Genomic DNA, 16,960 nt, shown 5'->3' on the forward strand with positions numbered 1-16,960 from the left:
AGATTTGTCTGGCAGGACTTATTCTTGACAAATCCATGCTGGCTTCGAGTACTCACTGCATTGTTTTCAAGGTGCTTCCAGATGGATTGCTTTATCATCTGCTCCAGAATTTTCCCAGGGATTGATGAGACTGACTGCTCTGTAGTTCCCAGGTTCCTCCTTTTGACTCTTTTTGAAGATAGGGACAACATTAGCCCTCCTCCAGTCATCTGGCACTTCACCCGTCCTCCATGATTTCTCAAAGGGAATAGACATCGGTTCTGAGAGTTCTTCTGCCAGTTCCTTTATGACTCTAGGATGCAGTTCATTTGGCCCTGGAGATTTGAACTCATTCAAAGTAATTAGGTGTTCCTTGACCATATGCCTATCCATCTCAAGCTGCAATCCTGCCCCTTCAGCCTGTATTTTGCCTTTGCCAGGGAGGTCATGGACCCTCTTTCAGGAGAAGACTGAGCCAAAGTCGGAATTGAGCACTTCTGCCTTTTCTATGTCATCTTTTATCATTTTGCCATCCTTATTTAATAGCTGAACCACCATTTCTTTCCCCTGTCTTTTACTGTGCATGTAGCTGAAGAAAGCCTTTTTGTTGCTTTTAGCATCCCTCGCTAACCTCAGCTTGTTCTCAGCTTTAGAAGGCTAAAGGCTGACGCCATCCCTGCAATTCTGTGCTACCTACCTGTACTCTTTCTTTGTTGCTTGGCCTTCTTTCCTCTTCCTATATGTGTCCTTTTTTGTTTTCAGGTCCTCTCTAAGCTTTTTGTGAAGCCACATTGGCTTCTTCTGTTGTCTTCCACCTTTTCTTCTTGTTGGAATGGTTTGTAATTGTGCCTTGAGGATTTCCTTTTTTAAAAGCTCCCACCCATCTTGGACTCCTTTTCTCGTTGGCGTCGCTTGCCATGGGACCTTACTGATCATTGTTCTGAGTTTATTAAAATCAGCTTTCCTAAAACCCAGGGTACGGGTTTGGCTACACTTGGCTTTTGCTTCCCTAGAACCAAGAACTCAAGTACAACATGGTCGCTTTCCCCCAGAGTTCCTGTAACTGCTTCTTTACCCACTAAGTTGTCTCTGTTGGTTCGGATCAAGTCAAGGATAGCTGGTCCTCTAGTTCCTTCCTCTACTTTCTGTAGGAGGAAGTTATCCACCACACAAGTCAGGAATTTCCTGGAGGGGCCATGTTTTGCAGAATTTGTCTCCCAACAAATATCAGGGAAATTGAAGTCCCCCATTACTACTACATCATGCTTCCTTCAAACATTGGCTATTTGCTTTTCAAAAGTTTCATCCTCGTCTTCTCCTTGATTGGGTGGCCAGTAGTAGACTCTGACCACCAGGTTCCTTCTATTCTTTGCTCCATTTATTTCAATCCAGATGCTCTCAATGGGGCTACCAAGCTCATCCTCCTGTATTTCTGTGCAGAGATATGTATTTTTCACATACAGTGCAACGCCACCTCCCTTTCTGTTCCTCCTGTTCTTTTTGAACAAGTTATATCCTTCAATTGCTGTATTCCAGTCATGAGAGTCATCCCACCAAGTCACACATGGCTGCCCCAAGAAAATGATAGGTCTCTACTCTGTCTCCTGACCCAGTCACTATAAAGGCACAATCTGGGAGCCAAGGAAGTTCTGAGTAGGGATGGCGGAGAATTTCTCCCCGAAACTTCGGGGGGCTGAGCGCCAACGTGTTCGGCCCCCTGAACAAGTTTCGGGGAGAAATCCTCCGAACCCCCCCGCACCCCGCACCCCCCCCCGGGACGGGACTTACCTTCACCGAATGTCCCTTCCGGTGGCTGGTCCGGCCGGCGGTTCGGCGGGTGTTTGAGCGGGGCGGGAGTGGCAGCCGGTCTTTCGACCGGCTGCCGCCGCCGCCATTGCAATGAAAGAAAAAAAAAAACGCCCCCTGATAGGCTAGGTGACAATTCACGTAGCCTATCACGGCTAGATTTGCAAAGTCAGCCGTGATAGGCTACGTCAATCGTCATGTAGCCTATCACGGGTGACTTTAAAAAAAAAAAAAAGCGCGTACGGATAATGGCGGCCCCCATAGGGAGCCGCCATTCCCGTTCCTTATTTGGTCGCTGTAGTCTACGTAAATGTTTACGTAGACTACGGCAAAAATAAGGGCAACGCTATTTGCGTTGCCCTTATTTTCGCCGTAGTCTACGTAAACATTTACATAGACTACAGCGACTAAATAAGGAACGCGAATGGCGGCTCCCTATGGGGGCCGCCATTAGCGTACGCGCTTTTTTTTTTTTTAAAGTCACCCGTGATAGGCTACGTGACGATTGACGTAGCCTATCACGGCTGACTTTGCAGATCTAGCCGTGATAGGCTACGTGAATCGTCACGTAGCCTATCAGGGGGCTTTTTTTTTTTTTTTTAACTTTTGCGTTCGTGGCCGGGCGAGGCGGGAAGCCTCCTCCCTGGCCTGAATTTCGGCCGGGGCGAGGCGGGAAGCCTCCCCCCCCCGGCCTGAACTTCGCGGGGGGACCAGCGAAGCGCCTCCCCCCCACCGCGAACGTCCTTCGACGACAGGTAAGGGACTTTCGTCCACCCCTAGTTCTGAGAGGTGTTCTGCCTACCCCCTGCAACTGTTTGCACCTCCACAGGAAGCCCACTTCATGCTGGGATAAAACTACCTCTAACACAACGTCTTCTGCTCGGTTATCTACTCATGGTTCTGTGGAAATTATTTACTGCCCTGTTTGTGTCCTCGGCAAAATTTATCAGCAAGGATTTTATGATTGCATTAAGATCACATCATGCCAGAGGTATTTGGCTTTGTGCTCCAATTTCTATGTATTGCTAGGGACAGCTGCATACCATAAATCTAGTCACATAAAGCATGAGCTTCTATAACTTAGTGTTGGGGGGATCCTGAGACATGGATGCTCTGAAGCAATTCAGAAATCTTTCTTTAAAAGATTCCTGTGTTTTGGGACAGCACCGCACTATTCTGGGGGGGGGGAAACATTTGGGGTTAGATCAAGAATCTGCCTTTGTGAGGTGAAGGGCTCCACTTGCAGAAGGTCCCTCCACCCGATTTTTGTGGATTCTCCCTCCATCCCACCCCACAGCTCACCCCATTCAGCAGGGTCTCCTGATGCACTGCGTAGCATCTTCTGGGAGCGGGGATGGGGGCCTTCCATGGGAAGGACAGGATAGGGAAGTTAAATCTAGATCCAATCCTTTGTAGGGATGGGCAAAGTCACTGCTGCTCACCCCGCACACCAGACCCCTGCCCCCTGCCTGACGCTGTCCACTGTGTGTGGCAAGAGGCATCCTGCTGCTCTGGTGGCTGCCGTTTAGCTCAAAATGGTGGCAGCCGGAGTCCCCATTGCCACCCGCCAACCTCTTCTTCTCTCCTCCTTGGAAGGAGAGAACGAAGGGCTGGCCAGCATAATGAGACTCCTGCCCCTGCCACGTCTCAACCCCTCATGGTCTCCTTGTGAGGAAGGAGACCGTGAGAGGTTGAGAGGTGGCACTGGCAGGAGTCCCGTTGCTATGCACCAACCCTTGTTCTCTCCTTGCCAGGAGACGGCGAGGGGTTGTCGTGCATCAGAACACTGTGAGCTTGCCCCACAGCATGCACCAAATTGGCCAGGCTTAGGGGTCTGCGAGCTGGCATCCAGGGGGCCAAGCTGGCAGTAATCTGCCGAGCTTCGAGCCCCAATCAGAGACCTGTGGCATCCCTAATCCTTTCTGTACATATTCACCTTTCCCTTATCCAGTCTGCTGACACTGTTTTCCCTGGCTGCTGTTTTTCTTGAATTGTCATTTTCACCAGCCCCAGCTGCTGCTGCTTTCTCTTTGCTGGATGAGCCACACCAACAATCCCAGCCAATCAGGGATCACATAGTGATAAAGATGATGTCAGTAAGGGCAAATGAGGTCACTTGAGACCAGAATGAGGGCCAGGCTTTCTAGAGTAGTCTCAGAGGTGTGGCAGGGTGCATTCCCTGACTCAATCTCACTTTCCCTGCTGCCAATTAAGGGCCTCAGCAGGGCTGGCCCTACCAGTAGGCAGAGTGAGGCAGTCACCTTAAGTGGAAGATGCTGGGAGGTGGTGGTAATGTACTGGAGCAGACAACTATGGGCCATGTGGCCTGCTCTGCACCCCCATAAGCTAGCCGGCATTCTTCAGGTGTAGTGGCAACCACCAGTCCAGTCATCTTTTGTACATAGAATGGGAGGGGGAGCCATCTTGTCTTTTGCCTCAAGAATCAAAGTGCCTTTGACTAGCCCTGGGCCTCCAACATGGAAGGGGACATGTCTTCCCCTGTACTCTCTTCCTCAGTCTCTCTTTGTGCTCAAAGAGAGCTCTGGTGGAGGGAAAATTCCCTTGCCTGAACCTAACTGGTGTTTAACCAGTCCCAGCAGGCTTGACAGCTGCCCTACCCTCTCTCCCACAGCCTGCAGGACATCTGGGTGACATCTGGGTGACATCTAGCAGGGAGGAAGCATCTCCAGTGCCTACACATTGGAGCCACACCTCCCTATCTCCTTTCAAATCTTGCCATCTGCATTGCCAGGGCAACCCAGATGTTGCCCCACTGTTCCCCAGCAGGGAGCAGGGAGTAGGGATGGACAAATCTGTCAGTCTTGCTTTCTCCCACATTCTTTTTTTTTTTAGTTCTTTCCATCCCTTTTAAGAAGGGATTGAAAATGTTTGGGTAATTTCTTATCAAAAAAAGGAACCGAAAGAAATTCTCACCCATCCCTAGTTGAGATGTTGGAGAATTTCATTTGGTCGCAATTAGGGATGGCATGGGCATCTGGCTGGGGCTCGAAGCTTGGTGAGTTCTCACCAGCTCAGGCCCCTGGACTCCTGCTGGCAGTTTTCCTCTGCCTACCAACTAGGGATGTTGGAGAAATCTGCCATGGACTCCACTGAGGCTGGATTCTTTGGAATCCAGCCCCCCTGGAGTCCGTGGCAGAATGGACTACCCCCCCAAGAGTCACCCCCCCAACTCCCACCAGGACGGACCCTACCTGGCAGCGGATGCTCCGGGTCAGGTCGTCCTCCTTCCGCAGCTAGCCTGCGGAACGAAATGGCCACCATTTGTGTCCCTGCCTGTGGCCGTGATTGGCTACGTAAGTATTTACGTAGCCTATCACGGCAAACAGCAGGGATGCAAATGGCGCCCATTACACCATTTGCATCCCTGCTCTTTTTGTGATAGGCTACGTAAATACACGCCATCTGGCGGCTTGCCCTGCATGCCGAGCAGGGTCAGGCAGCCAGTGGGGGGTTGGCGAGTAGCACCTGAGGTGGTGGCAGGTGAGTTCTGCCATCCCTTGTCCTAATTTCAGTCCTTCAGATTGCACCTTTCTCTGAATTTTGTGATGTATTTCTCAGCTCAAAAAATACATACAATTTTTTTGGGTAAAATTAGTATTTTACAGAAAATGTGCAAAATAACACATAGTATAAGGGGAAATGCCTACAAAATGTGTATTTTAGGAGAAAATGTGTACAATTTAGATGCAAGTTTTCATATGCATTTTTTTAAAAAATGTAGAAAATGGGACAGATTTATGATTGAACACATGTTCAACTGACACAGATCAGAAATAGACTGATTCCCTAGCAGTGAGTCCCTCTTTGGTCCCTCCCTCATGAGGATTACTGAAGACGAGAACTCCAGGAATCAAAGTCTGTGACTGCTAATTTAAGAGGATAAAAAGTGGAGTTTGCAACCTTTTCAAATGCCTCTTAGTGGAAATTTTAACAGTATTGGAAAAGGAAAGGTTAACATTTGCTCCAGCAGCAACAAGGTGCAAGATTTATTCCCAAGACAATGCTATAAAAAATCAAGGGAGAAATAACTAGTGATGGATGAGCTCCGTGCAGTCTGCCTTGTGATCAGCTCAGTATTTACAAGATCAATGGAAGATTCTTAAGGAAAGCTCATGTGTTTTTTCTGAGAGTTCATTTCTAGCTCATAAAGTTGGTGGATTACACTCCTAGCCAATCCTCCCCTCCAGTCATGACCTTTCTCAAAACTAATCTTTGCAAGGGAAGTACTGACAACGGGGAGTTTTGGTGGCAGCAGCAGAAACCAACAGGAAAGGCTGGTGCTGGAGCCTCATCTTTAAAGCTAGGGATTTGGGATGTTGCGAGTAGGGATGGATGGATTCCCTACCTTCTGGTCCATGGGGGAATCTGCCCAGGGGGGAGGTGATCTGTTCCTCCCCCCCAGAATCCTCCAGAGTGGATCCGCAGCAGAATGGGTCACTTACGTCTGTGTCCGAAGGATTCCCCATGGAACAGCACTCCAGCTCCATAGCATTTGCAATACGGTAATGGTGGCTGCCATTACTGTATTGCTGGGATGAATACAGCCACAAATGGTGTAGTGGATGCCACTTGTGGCCATAAAGCCCTGAGTTTAACCTAAATAGAGCTATAAACAGCTGCAATTAGGTTAAACTCAGGGCTTTATGGCTACAAGTGGCATCCAATATGCGATTTGCGGCTGTATTCCTCCAAGCAATATGGTAATGGCGGCCACCATTACTGTATTGAAAATGCTATGGAGCCAGAGTGCTGTTCCGCAGGGAATCCTCCAGACACCGAGGTAAATGAGGCGTTCTGCCACAGATTCTGGAGGCCAGATTCCAAAGAATCCAGCCTCATTTGAGTCCACGGCGGAATTCTCCACCATCCCTAGTTGCGAGTACCTGAGTGGGTCTGGGCATCTGCCAGACTCCCCACCACACACCCCTGAAGCCCATCTTGTCATCCTCTTGCCCCGCCAGTGCCTGTCATCTTGAGGAAATCACTAGGGATGTCAGAGAATTCCGCCACGGATCTCGGTGAGGCCAAATGCCAGTGCAATCGGCCCCCCGAACTCCGTGGTGGAACGGCCTGCCACCACCCCCCGCCCCCCGCGGATCCCCCCGGGATGAGACTTACCTGGGGCGGATGTTCCGGATGGCGGCAGCTCCAGTGGCAGCTTCAGTGGAGGCGGTGGCGGCAGCTGGTCTTCCGACCAGCTGCCGCCGCCACCGCCACCATTTGCAGTCTTTTTTTTTTCTCCCCCATTTGTGGTAGGCTATGTAAAGACTTACATAGCCTATCATGTCTGGGTTAAAAAAACCAACAAAACACCTACACAAATGGCGGCGGCTATGGCCGCCGCCATTTGCGTTCCCTATTTTTGGTTGTCTTAGTCTACGTAAATATTTACGTAGACTAAGACAGTGAAACTAAGGGAGAATGCAAATAGCATAGCGGACGCTATTTGCACTCCCCCTTAGTTTCGCCGTCTTAGTCTACATAAATATTGACGTAGACTAAGACGGTGAAAATAAAGGGGAACGCAAATAGCATCCGCTACGCTAGTTGCATTCCCCCTTAGTTTCGCCATCTTAGTCTACGTCAATATTTACGTAGACTAAGACGGCCAAAAATAAGGAAAGCAAATGGCGGCGGCCATAGCCGCCACCATTTGCGTATGCGCTTTTTTGGTTTTTTTTTTAACCCAGACGTGATAGGCTACATAAGTCTTTACGTAGCCTATCATAGCTGAATACAGGGACGCAAATGGCGGCAGCTACGGCTGCTGCCATTTGCGTCCCTGTTAGCCAGCAGCCAGATGTCTGGCTGCTGGCGGAGCCAGCCAGCAGCTCCGTGGAATCCCCGCGGAGTGGAGCTGGCCAGCCAGGATTCCGTGGGGAGGTGTGGAGCGCCTCCCCCCCTGGCAAGGATTCTGGGGGGAGGGACGGAGAGCCTCCCCCCCAGCGGAACCCGGTGAAGCCAGGTAAGTGGGGTTTCGTACATCCCTAGAAATTGCCCCTTTACAGGCCCCATTTCTGCAATTGGACATTTATGAAAAAACACAAGTCGCCATTGTAACACAAACTGTGTAAAAATGGGGACTCGCTCGAGGTTGCAGACAACTGCTGGACGCTCACAACGGGTCTGTGTAATTTGTGGGGGGGGGTCGCGCAGCTCATCAGGCAGCTCGCATGCTCACTGAGCAAGTCCAGGGGCATGCAAGTGGGGGCAGCAGCTCGGCGGGTGCCCAGGAAAGCCAGGCACCAGTGTGTCTATCCATCTCTACTAGGGATGTTGCGGGCATCTAGTTGGGGCTCAAGGCCCAGATATTTCTCACCGGCTCAGCCTCCTGGACACCAGTCCACAGATTCCCGTGTTTGCCCGACTTGGTGCTCATGAAGTTAGGCATGCACAGGAATCCCCGCTCCCTCTTCTAGCCACAAAATGGTGGCTTGTCCTTTTTCATAAAGGGCCATTTTATGCAAATGGCAGCTGTAAAGCAGCCCATTCATGCAAAAATTACAGGTCTAAATCGTCTAAATAAATTATAACTAATGCATTTTAAGAAACAAATAACCCTGAGATGTACCCCTGAAAGGTCCCCTTAGTCTGCATCGCAAGTTTCAGGTGTCTAGGTTTCATTGTCTTGGAGGACATACAAACATGGATTGGCTGCCATTTTGTTCCAAGATGGGGGACGAAATTTTCACTATGCCTAAAACCAGATAGAGGTAGAACAAATTCTGAAAGTTTCACAACAATTGAATGGGTGGTTTCCGAGCCCATTGAAGACATATAGTCAAACATTTCCATATATAGAGAGAGAAGATATATCTAATATGTTGTGTCACTTACACCTTTTATGATGGCATGAGAGATGCTATTAGAGAAATAAATATACTTTCATAACCATTAAATAAATATTAGCAAGTACAGCCTTCCATATTCAGCTCTGTAGTAAAGTCAGGTAGGAAATGAATTTGAGTGGCGTGATTTATAACCCAAAATGTATATCAGGAAGAACACTAAACAACATGCTTAATTGTGATGGGGTTGATGAATGGGTCCATTCAGCACAGTACTGTCAACACTGACTGGCAGAGGTTCTCCAGGTTTCAGGCAGGAGTTTTTCCAGCCCTACCTGGAGTTGCTGGGGATCGAACCTGGGACTTTTTGCATGTATAGCTGGTGCTCTACCACTGAGCAACAGCCCCTCCCTGTGATATCTTCAAGCAGGGAGGTATCCAGAGCTCCAGAGCTGGTGACAGAGGTGATGTTCCCAGTCCACAGCCAAGCCAACTGCCCATCCACCCACCTATATATGCATTGCTTGGTGCTTCACTGTAGCTGTTGCAACCCCACAGCATCCCAGGGTTACATGTAGAACTATCACACTCACCATGCAATGAGCAAAGCATGCAAATGCGGGACCTTCTAGGATCCCCATCATTAGCAAGGCGCATCCTGCTTAATAGCTCACTGACTCCAAGAACAACAGCAAAGGCACTAATGGGCCTGATCCAAAGCTAAGCAGGCTAGAATCCTACTCAGGCATCCCCAAATGCTCACACACCTGTGTATATTGCCCAGTGCATCCTGGGTAGTGCAGTCCAACAGTCCCCATTGGGCAACTGCTTACAGATGTAGTGACAATACTTACATTTCCTACAGATGTAGCAACAATACTCACATTTTCTGACCGCAGCTTCTTTGCAGGGCAGCCTCCGTCTAGTGGATGGAGCATATAGTAAAGTCGAACTTTGCTCGCATGCTTCCGACTCTGTGCAGGGAAACCAAGAAGCATGGCTTCAGTGTTCTAAACCTTCTCAAAGGTCAACAGCAAACAAAAACCTTTTGACGAGGATCCTCAAATCTGACTGTCTCTCTTTTGCTATGTACAAGATAGGGCTGAGACTAGAGATGCATGGATTTTGTACAATCCTTTCCGACTGCATTTTGTGGATTGTCAGGTGCCTTTTATTCCATCATCCCATTGTTGGTGGAAGTAGATTTTTTCCAATTTCCCAAATGTCACAAATTTGCATTTGCGCAAATTTGGATTGGCACAAATCCGCAATTGCAAGAATGTGCAAATCCCTCACAAAATGTACCCCCCGTAAAATACGCAAATCCCATCCCCCCGAATGCAGATTTTCATGCTTTAGCTTATGGGAGAAATGCGCATTTCTGGCTGTTTTGTTTTTTTTAATTACATATTTTTGTATGATTAAATTTGTGTAAAATTCCTGAAAGTAAAAAACAAACAAACAAACAAAAACAGGTCAGGAAGTCCACGGAATCTGCGCAACTCAGAATAAGCCAGTCTGATGAGGAATCTACAGGTCAGATTCATAAAAATCCAAACTCATTTGATTCCCTTGTGGATTTCTCCAACAGTCCTAGCCAAGACTAAATTGGCCCTCCAGGTTTGCGGCCCCGTCCCATTCAGGGATGGCGAAATGGCGGCAGGCACTTCTCTCTCTGAATTTTCCCAAGGGCCGCTCATAGTTGTGCTACCCTTTTCTTTCCCCCAGACTACCTGGACTCAGCACCGTTCCAGGATATTGTGGAGAAGACCTCCACAGCAACTACCATTTGTAGCAGAAGCCTTTTCCTTCCCACAATGCCAGGGAACAACATTGCAGTGGTGTGTGAGCTACTGATGAAAAAGTGTTGCTCTGCCAGTCAAGAAAGGGAAAAGGAAGAACCCACTACAGCTACTAAAGGTGAGCAGCCCCCAGTATCGCCCCCCCAAAATATTGCTCTGTTTGGGGGTCCACCAGCTCACTCTCACCAACTGAAAAATGATTCTTTTAGTGATCCTCACCTCCAACCCTCTGATTTGACTAAATGTGGATTGTTTGTGTTTTTCCATAACTTATGATGTAATAATGGTCATGATCCATAATCTCTTCTGCTTTTGCTAGCCACAGGAGGGTGAAGGCCACTGACACCTGCCCCTTGGCCACTGAAATCTGATTGAGACACAGCTCTGGCGTATGACTCAAGGAGGGATGCTTGAAGAATTCAGTGTCTGCACATTCCAGTATGAACTATCCTAATCCAGACTCGCTGGACTTATCTGTCAATTGGAACTTACAATCCAATGCTATGCATGTTTACACAGAAGTAAACCCCACTGAGTTCAATCTTACTCACTCCCAGATAAGTGTGTATATAACTGTATTCCAGTTGTCTACTGGCCTTCTCAGTTCCTGAATATTCAGGGGGTCACTGTTGTCCTAAAATGTATCAAAATGTGTTTTAAAAAATTTTAAAGAGAAAATCTATTTTGAAATGTGTATTTTGAAAGAAAACGTTTTCAGGAATATATGTGTATTTTTAACAGAAAATACATGTAAAATACATTTTAAAATGCAAATTTTCATGGAGATTTTTCTTTTTAAAAAAAAATCAAAGATCAGTGTGGAAAGAGAATGGAGTGAGTGAACACATGTGGAAATGGCATGGGCTGGAAATGGAGAGATACCCCCATCTCTACTTCTGATATTTCAGCAGTCATCGCTAACACATTTCCAAGCATAGTTTTGCAACCATGAGGTCTAGATACTTGCTCCTTAAAAAAGAAAAGAAAGTCACCCGAGACTCACAGAAAATGGAATTCTATGCCTAACTCAGGATCATGTGCTATTTCAGCTTTCTTGCAGAATCACAGCCCTCGTGGCTTCTTGGCACGCTCAAAGACCAACTCTCCACATGAAATTAGATTAAACCAAAGGGCCTGCCTGGCAAATGCCCCGAGGGGCAAACAAGTCAAGAGAACAGACCCTGCAAACTTGCTTTGCGGTGTTGTCTGTGGTTGTCGGTGGCCATGAAAGCCACTTGTTCGATGGAACCTGGAGTACTGCACAAGCCACATGACGCTTCAGCTGCGCACTGCAGCAGCCTCGGAACACAGATGATGGATGGAACTGTGATAACTGAAAAACCAGCAGGAGTACTGGAGGGTGGAAAGGCTGCAAATGCTTGAGTTCAATCAAAGCATTGCCTGCTGCGCTCTGGGAATGAAAAATGGAGTGATTCGCATGCACAGCAGCAAAGAGTGTGCTCCTGGCATCAGGAATTCCAGGTGCAAAACAAAGTGAGAGAGCTTGACAAATCAAAACACATTTCTGGTGCTTAATTAATGCATTGATCATACCCTCTTCAGAAACTTTACAAATTATAGCCCCAGCCCTGCTTAAGTTAATTAATCTCAAGTCCCACTGATCTCAGTGAAAGAGTTCAGCACTCGGTTCAATTCCCATTGAAATCAATGGAACTTAAAGGTGACCTAAATGCCTGGATTGTGCAATGTATTAATACAGCCAGCAAAAGACCCCTCCAAACATTTAGGCTGCAATCCTGTACCCATTTACCAGGTAGTAAGCCCCTCTGAACTCAATGGGAGTAACTTCTGAGAATGCAAATGTAGGATTGCACTCTCAGGGAGGGATGGTGCAGGCGCTCGCTCCCGTCCAGGAATCCAGGGAAACCCCCCCTTCTCACACTTGAGCCCCTGCCCACACTTGCCCCCTGCCCGTACTCGGCAACCAGCCCACACTCACCCTGGTGACCTCATCAAGCTCTGCGGTCACCGTTTTTGAAAAATAAAATGGCGATCGCAAAAATGCACACGTTTGCATACATGCGAAAATGCGCATTCTTGCAAATGTGCATTTTCGCACATATGGAAATATGCACATTTGCAGAAATGCGTATTTTCACTCATATGTAAATGGGTGGGTGGGTTAGCATATCCCTACTCTTAGGTGCTTAAGATGTAGTCTCCAACACTTTTACAAATGCAGATAAGGGCACTCATATGTACTTGAGACAGCCCTCCAATCATACCCAGACTTACAGCCAGACCACTTTCCCATCCATTATGGTGTAGAGGTTAAACTGTCAGACTAGGAGCTGGAGATCCGGGTTCTAGTCCCCACTAGGCCAGGAAGCTCACTGGGTGACTTTCGGCCAGTCACTGACTCTCAGCCCAGCCTACCTCACAGGGTTGTTGTTGTGAGGATAAAATGGAGAGGAGGAGGAGGACCATGTCAGCCAGCTTGGGCTCCTTGCAAGAGGAAAAAAGGTGGGATATAAATGTCATCATAAAACAAACAGATAAAATTATTACATATTGCGGTCAGCTCTTCTTTGTCTCCTGTGTGCTCTGCAATAGCCTGTTCTGCACCAACGTCATTGCCAAGAGGATGTGTTTTTTGTCTTGCAATACCAACAATTCAAAATGAACCAGCCACGTGCAATGACCACCTGTGTTCTACGTGGTGCTTTAGCATTCGTGTGCATGCCTTGATATCAGGGCTGTTGGACTGCTGCTCCCATCAGCCCTAGCCAGCACAGCTAATGGTGACAGGTGGTGGGACTTCCAATCCAACAGTGACTGGAGGGCCACAAGTTGCCCACCCCCGCTTTACAGGCAAGCACACAGGAGTTAAAATGCACCCATGCTATTATTTATTTACTAAATAAATAGTGTTTCCCAAGACTAGGGATGAGCGAACGAGTGATGTTCAAGATTGTCAGCAATCTCTGAGCATCATCTCACCTCTTGTCCCATGCCTGATTCTTGTTTGTGATCTCTGGTCACTATACCTGAACTTGCACAAATCAAGCAGCAATTAAACAGGAGGTTTGCATAGGTTTCCCCAAATTTGCTCAAATTTCCTCCATAGACTAAAGCGGGGCTGATTTGGTCTATGGGGGAAATTTGCACAAATTAGGACATTTGCTCAAATTGAAACTGGACACGGGAACAAGGAAGCACAAGCATGTGCTCAACAAATGGCGAATATTTTTGGCAGACACGTGCTTGCATTCAGAGCTTTGAACTATCATGTTTTTCAAGCTCATACTAGGGATGTGCGAAAGTGACTTACCTTTCGCGGATTATGTTGATGGTGGGGGGGGGGAGGCATTCTGTCCCTCCCCCCGGAATCCTGGCAGGGGGGGAGACTCTCCATTCCTCCCCCCGGAATCCTTGAACGGCCGGCTGTGCTCCACGGCAGCTCCGCGGAGCAGCCGGCCAGGCCCGGCCCGGCCAGGCCAGAGCCTTCCGCAGCCGGATTTCCGGCCGTGAAGGGCTCTGGGTAAAACAAAAAACCAAAAAAAACCGCATACGCAAATGGCGGCGGCTATGGCCGCCGCCATTTGCGTTCCTTCTTTTTACCGTCTGAATCTATGTAAATATTTACGTAGACTATGACGGCAAAAATAAAGGGGAATGCAAATAGCGTAGCAGGCGCTATTTGCGTCCCTTTTTGATTCCCCGTTTTAGCCTACGTAAATCTTTACGTAGGCTAAAACAGTGAATCAAAAGGGGACGCAAATACTGCCTGCTACGCTATTTGCATTCCCCTTTATTTTTGCCGTCATAGTCTACGTAAATATTTACATAGATTCAGACGGTAAAAAGAAGGAATGCAAATGGCGGCGGCCATAGCCGCCCCCATTTGCGTATGCGGTTTTTTTTGGTTTTTTGTTTTACCCAGAGCCCTTCACGGCCGGAAATCTGGCTGCGGAAGGCTCTGGCCTGGCCGGGCCTGGCCGGCTGCTCCGCGGAGCTGCCGTGGAGCACAGCCGGCCGTTCAAGGATTCCGGGGGGAGGAATGGAGAGCCTCCCCCCCTGGCCAGGATTCCTCTTTCTAAATCTTTACGTAGATTCTAAATCTTTACGTAGGCTAAAACAGTGAATCAAAAGGGGACGCAAATAGCGCCTGCTACGCTATTTGCATTCCCCTTTATTTTCACCGTCATAGTCTACGTAAATATTTACATAGATTCAGACGGTAAAAAGAAGGAATGCAAATGGCGGCGGCCATAGCCACCGCCATTTGCATACGCAGTTAGTTTTTTTTAAAACCCACCAACCATGATAGGCTACGTAAAGATTTATGTAGCCTATCACGTCTTTTTTTTTTTTTTTTACACAAGCCTGGAAATGGCGGCGGCGGCAGCCGGTCGGAAGACCGGCCGACGATGACGACGACGAAGCTGCCCGGAAGATCCGCCCCAGGTGAGTCTCGTCCCGGGGGGGATCCGTGGGGGGGGGTGGGGGGGCAGGCCATTCTGCCACAGATTTCAGGGGGCTGAATTCACTGGCATTCGCCCTCACCGAGATCCATGGCGGAATTCTCTGACATCCCTACCTCATACATCCCTACCCAAGACTGCTCCAATTCCTCCCCCAGCCTCTCAGTGGCTGCATGTCTGAAGAACTTCACTGACCAGAATGGAAGGGGCTGAAACCTGAAGGCTTGCAACTCACATTAACATGTTTTTTTTAAAGGGTATCCCCCCCCCCATCACTAGGGGTGGGTGAACAAGCAATTTTCACGATTGCCAAGATTCTCTGAACACCACCTTGAGGCTTGGCTCACCTTGTTTTCCTGTTTGACTGCACTCTTTTTCATTTTGTTCAAGTGGGGAAAATGCATATTTTGAATGGGGAAAATACACTTTGAGGGGGGAAAGCAAAAAAGAAAAAAAGAGGCACACCCACTTTCCCCCAAAAGTAAGTGTGCATTTGCAAACATGCTTTCTTGCTCATGTTCAAGTCTGGGTTGTAAATGAGGCATGTTCACATGATTTGAGAACATCAAAGAAATTCTTCTAATCCCTACAAGTCACTCCCTCTAATAGCAAACTCTGGTGGGAATGGAGATGAAGCCCCCAAAGGGTCACTGGGGAATGAGAGGCAGGTATCAGCATGGTCAGGGGAATACTTCTGCAAAATTTGCAGGAGTATTCAAAAATGGAACAAACCTAAAGAGGCCAAAGAAAAAAGGGCCCAATGAGAAGCCAAAATGCACAGTATCCACAGAATGCTGAGCGCCACTTGGAAAAGAAAAGCGGAAAACTGGGGTAGATGGGGAGGGAAATGCCCTGCTTGATCTCCTTACAGCACCTAGTATCCTGGAGGAAGACATGGCTGGCTGGCTGACTGGCTGGGCAGAACAGAAGCTCTCTGGCTAGGAGGTGAGGATATACTGCACCTTTTTGTTGCAGGTCCTGCTTTGTTTTCTCTAAAAGGTACAGTAAGGACATTGCTGGATCCAAGTCAAGCATAGGAAGTTGGGACTGTCTCTGTCAAAAAGGGAGAGCGGGAAAGTATGCAAAGGTTCAGATCAGTGAAATGGCTCTATGCACCAGGTTATGCTGCTATGAGTACCACATATGAGAGAGGGCTTGAAGTTAGCAAAGGGTGACCTTTTAGTGGCTGCAGAGGGTGGATAAGAGTGCTGTCTACTACTTCTGTATATTTTATTGCCAAGAAATGAATACGTTAAGCCAGAATGAGTGCAGCTGAACTCCAGACAGATCTTTTTTTCCCCACCACCCCAAGTCTCAGTTGCAAGAAAAGTGCAAATTAGGCAAAAGGGTGTCCAGGGGAGGGGGGGTTGGATGGGGGGTTGGTTTGGGGTGGGGGGAGAACCACATTGCAGCTAGAAATAACAGTCCCTTTCAAGTGCACAGGGGGTCTATTTCATGCTCTTTCTTGCATTAACAATTTTTGCATTTTATGCTAAGTCATTTACTTTGATTCAAGCGCCATTTGTTTTCATGCCTCTGGGACCGGCCATGCCTCTTGTAAATTAAAACTTTCCTTCCAGGGTATCTTGCTCTCCTCAAGGTGAGACACGTTCTCACATTGATTTGGGGGGGTCTCGCAAAAGCCAGGAGCCTTTAAAGACTGGGGAGGGGGAAGCATCAGGGCTGAAAGGCAGCCTCCAATCTGAATTACTGAACAGGCTTTCTCATTCTTTCAGCTCTCCTTAGCACATGCGGGGTGGGGTAGGGGGAGCTTCTGTATGTTGGCACCCTAAGGATCATTGCCAAGTGACAATCCACTTCTTTGCTCTCACTCCACTTAGGATCGCTCCCATAATGCTGGGCTGCACCACCACTGACAGGTGCTCACATGATGGAATGCTTGTCCATGCAAAAACAAAACAAAACTCCCCACATATAGAAAGCTAGCATTTCAGGCAGAAGGCTAGGCTAAATCCTTGCCTCTGATACACTGATGTTCCATCGAGAGCAGAAAGGATGGGGTGAGTCAGTGAAGTACTTTCGTACTGCTACTGCTGCAGTAGTAGTCGTCGTACCATAAGGAACATCGCTAAACAGGAGGACATCATGCATGCACATC

The 16,960-nt window shown here is 48.1% G+C and overlaps 1 protein-coding gene across 1 annotated transcript in view; it reads right to left on the reverse strand.

Annotated features, from left to right (window-relative positions):
- Nucleotides 1–16,960, reverse strand: part of ZMAT4 (zinc finger matrin-type 4) — a 302,363-nt gene that overhangs the window by 139,947 nt on the left and 145,456 nt on the right. The window contains exon 3 of the mRNA XM_084808203.1: nt 9,479–9,568. Within this exon, the coding sequence (XP_084664329.1) occupies nt 9,479–9,568 (90 nt within the window). The remainder of the gene's footprint in view (nt 1–9,478; nt 9,569–16,960) is intronic.

This window comes from Heloderma suspectum, chromosome 6 (genome assembly GCF_057233095.1).
Source record: "Heloderma suspectum isolate Gila_16-S chromosome 6, 16-S_ref, whole genome shotgun sequence".
Lineage (NCBI taxonomy): Eukaryota > Metazoa > Chordata > Lepidosauria > Squamata > Helodermatidae > Heloderma > Heloderma suspectum.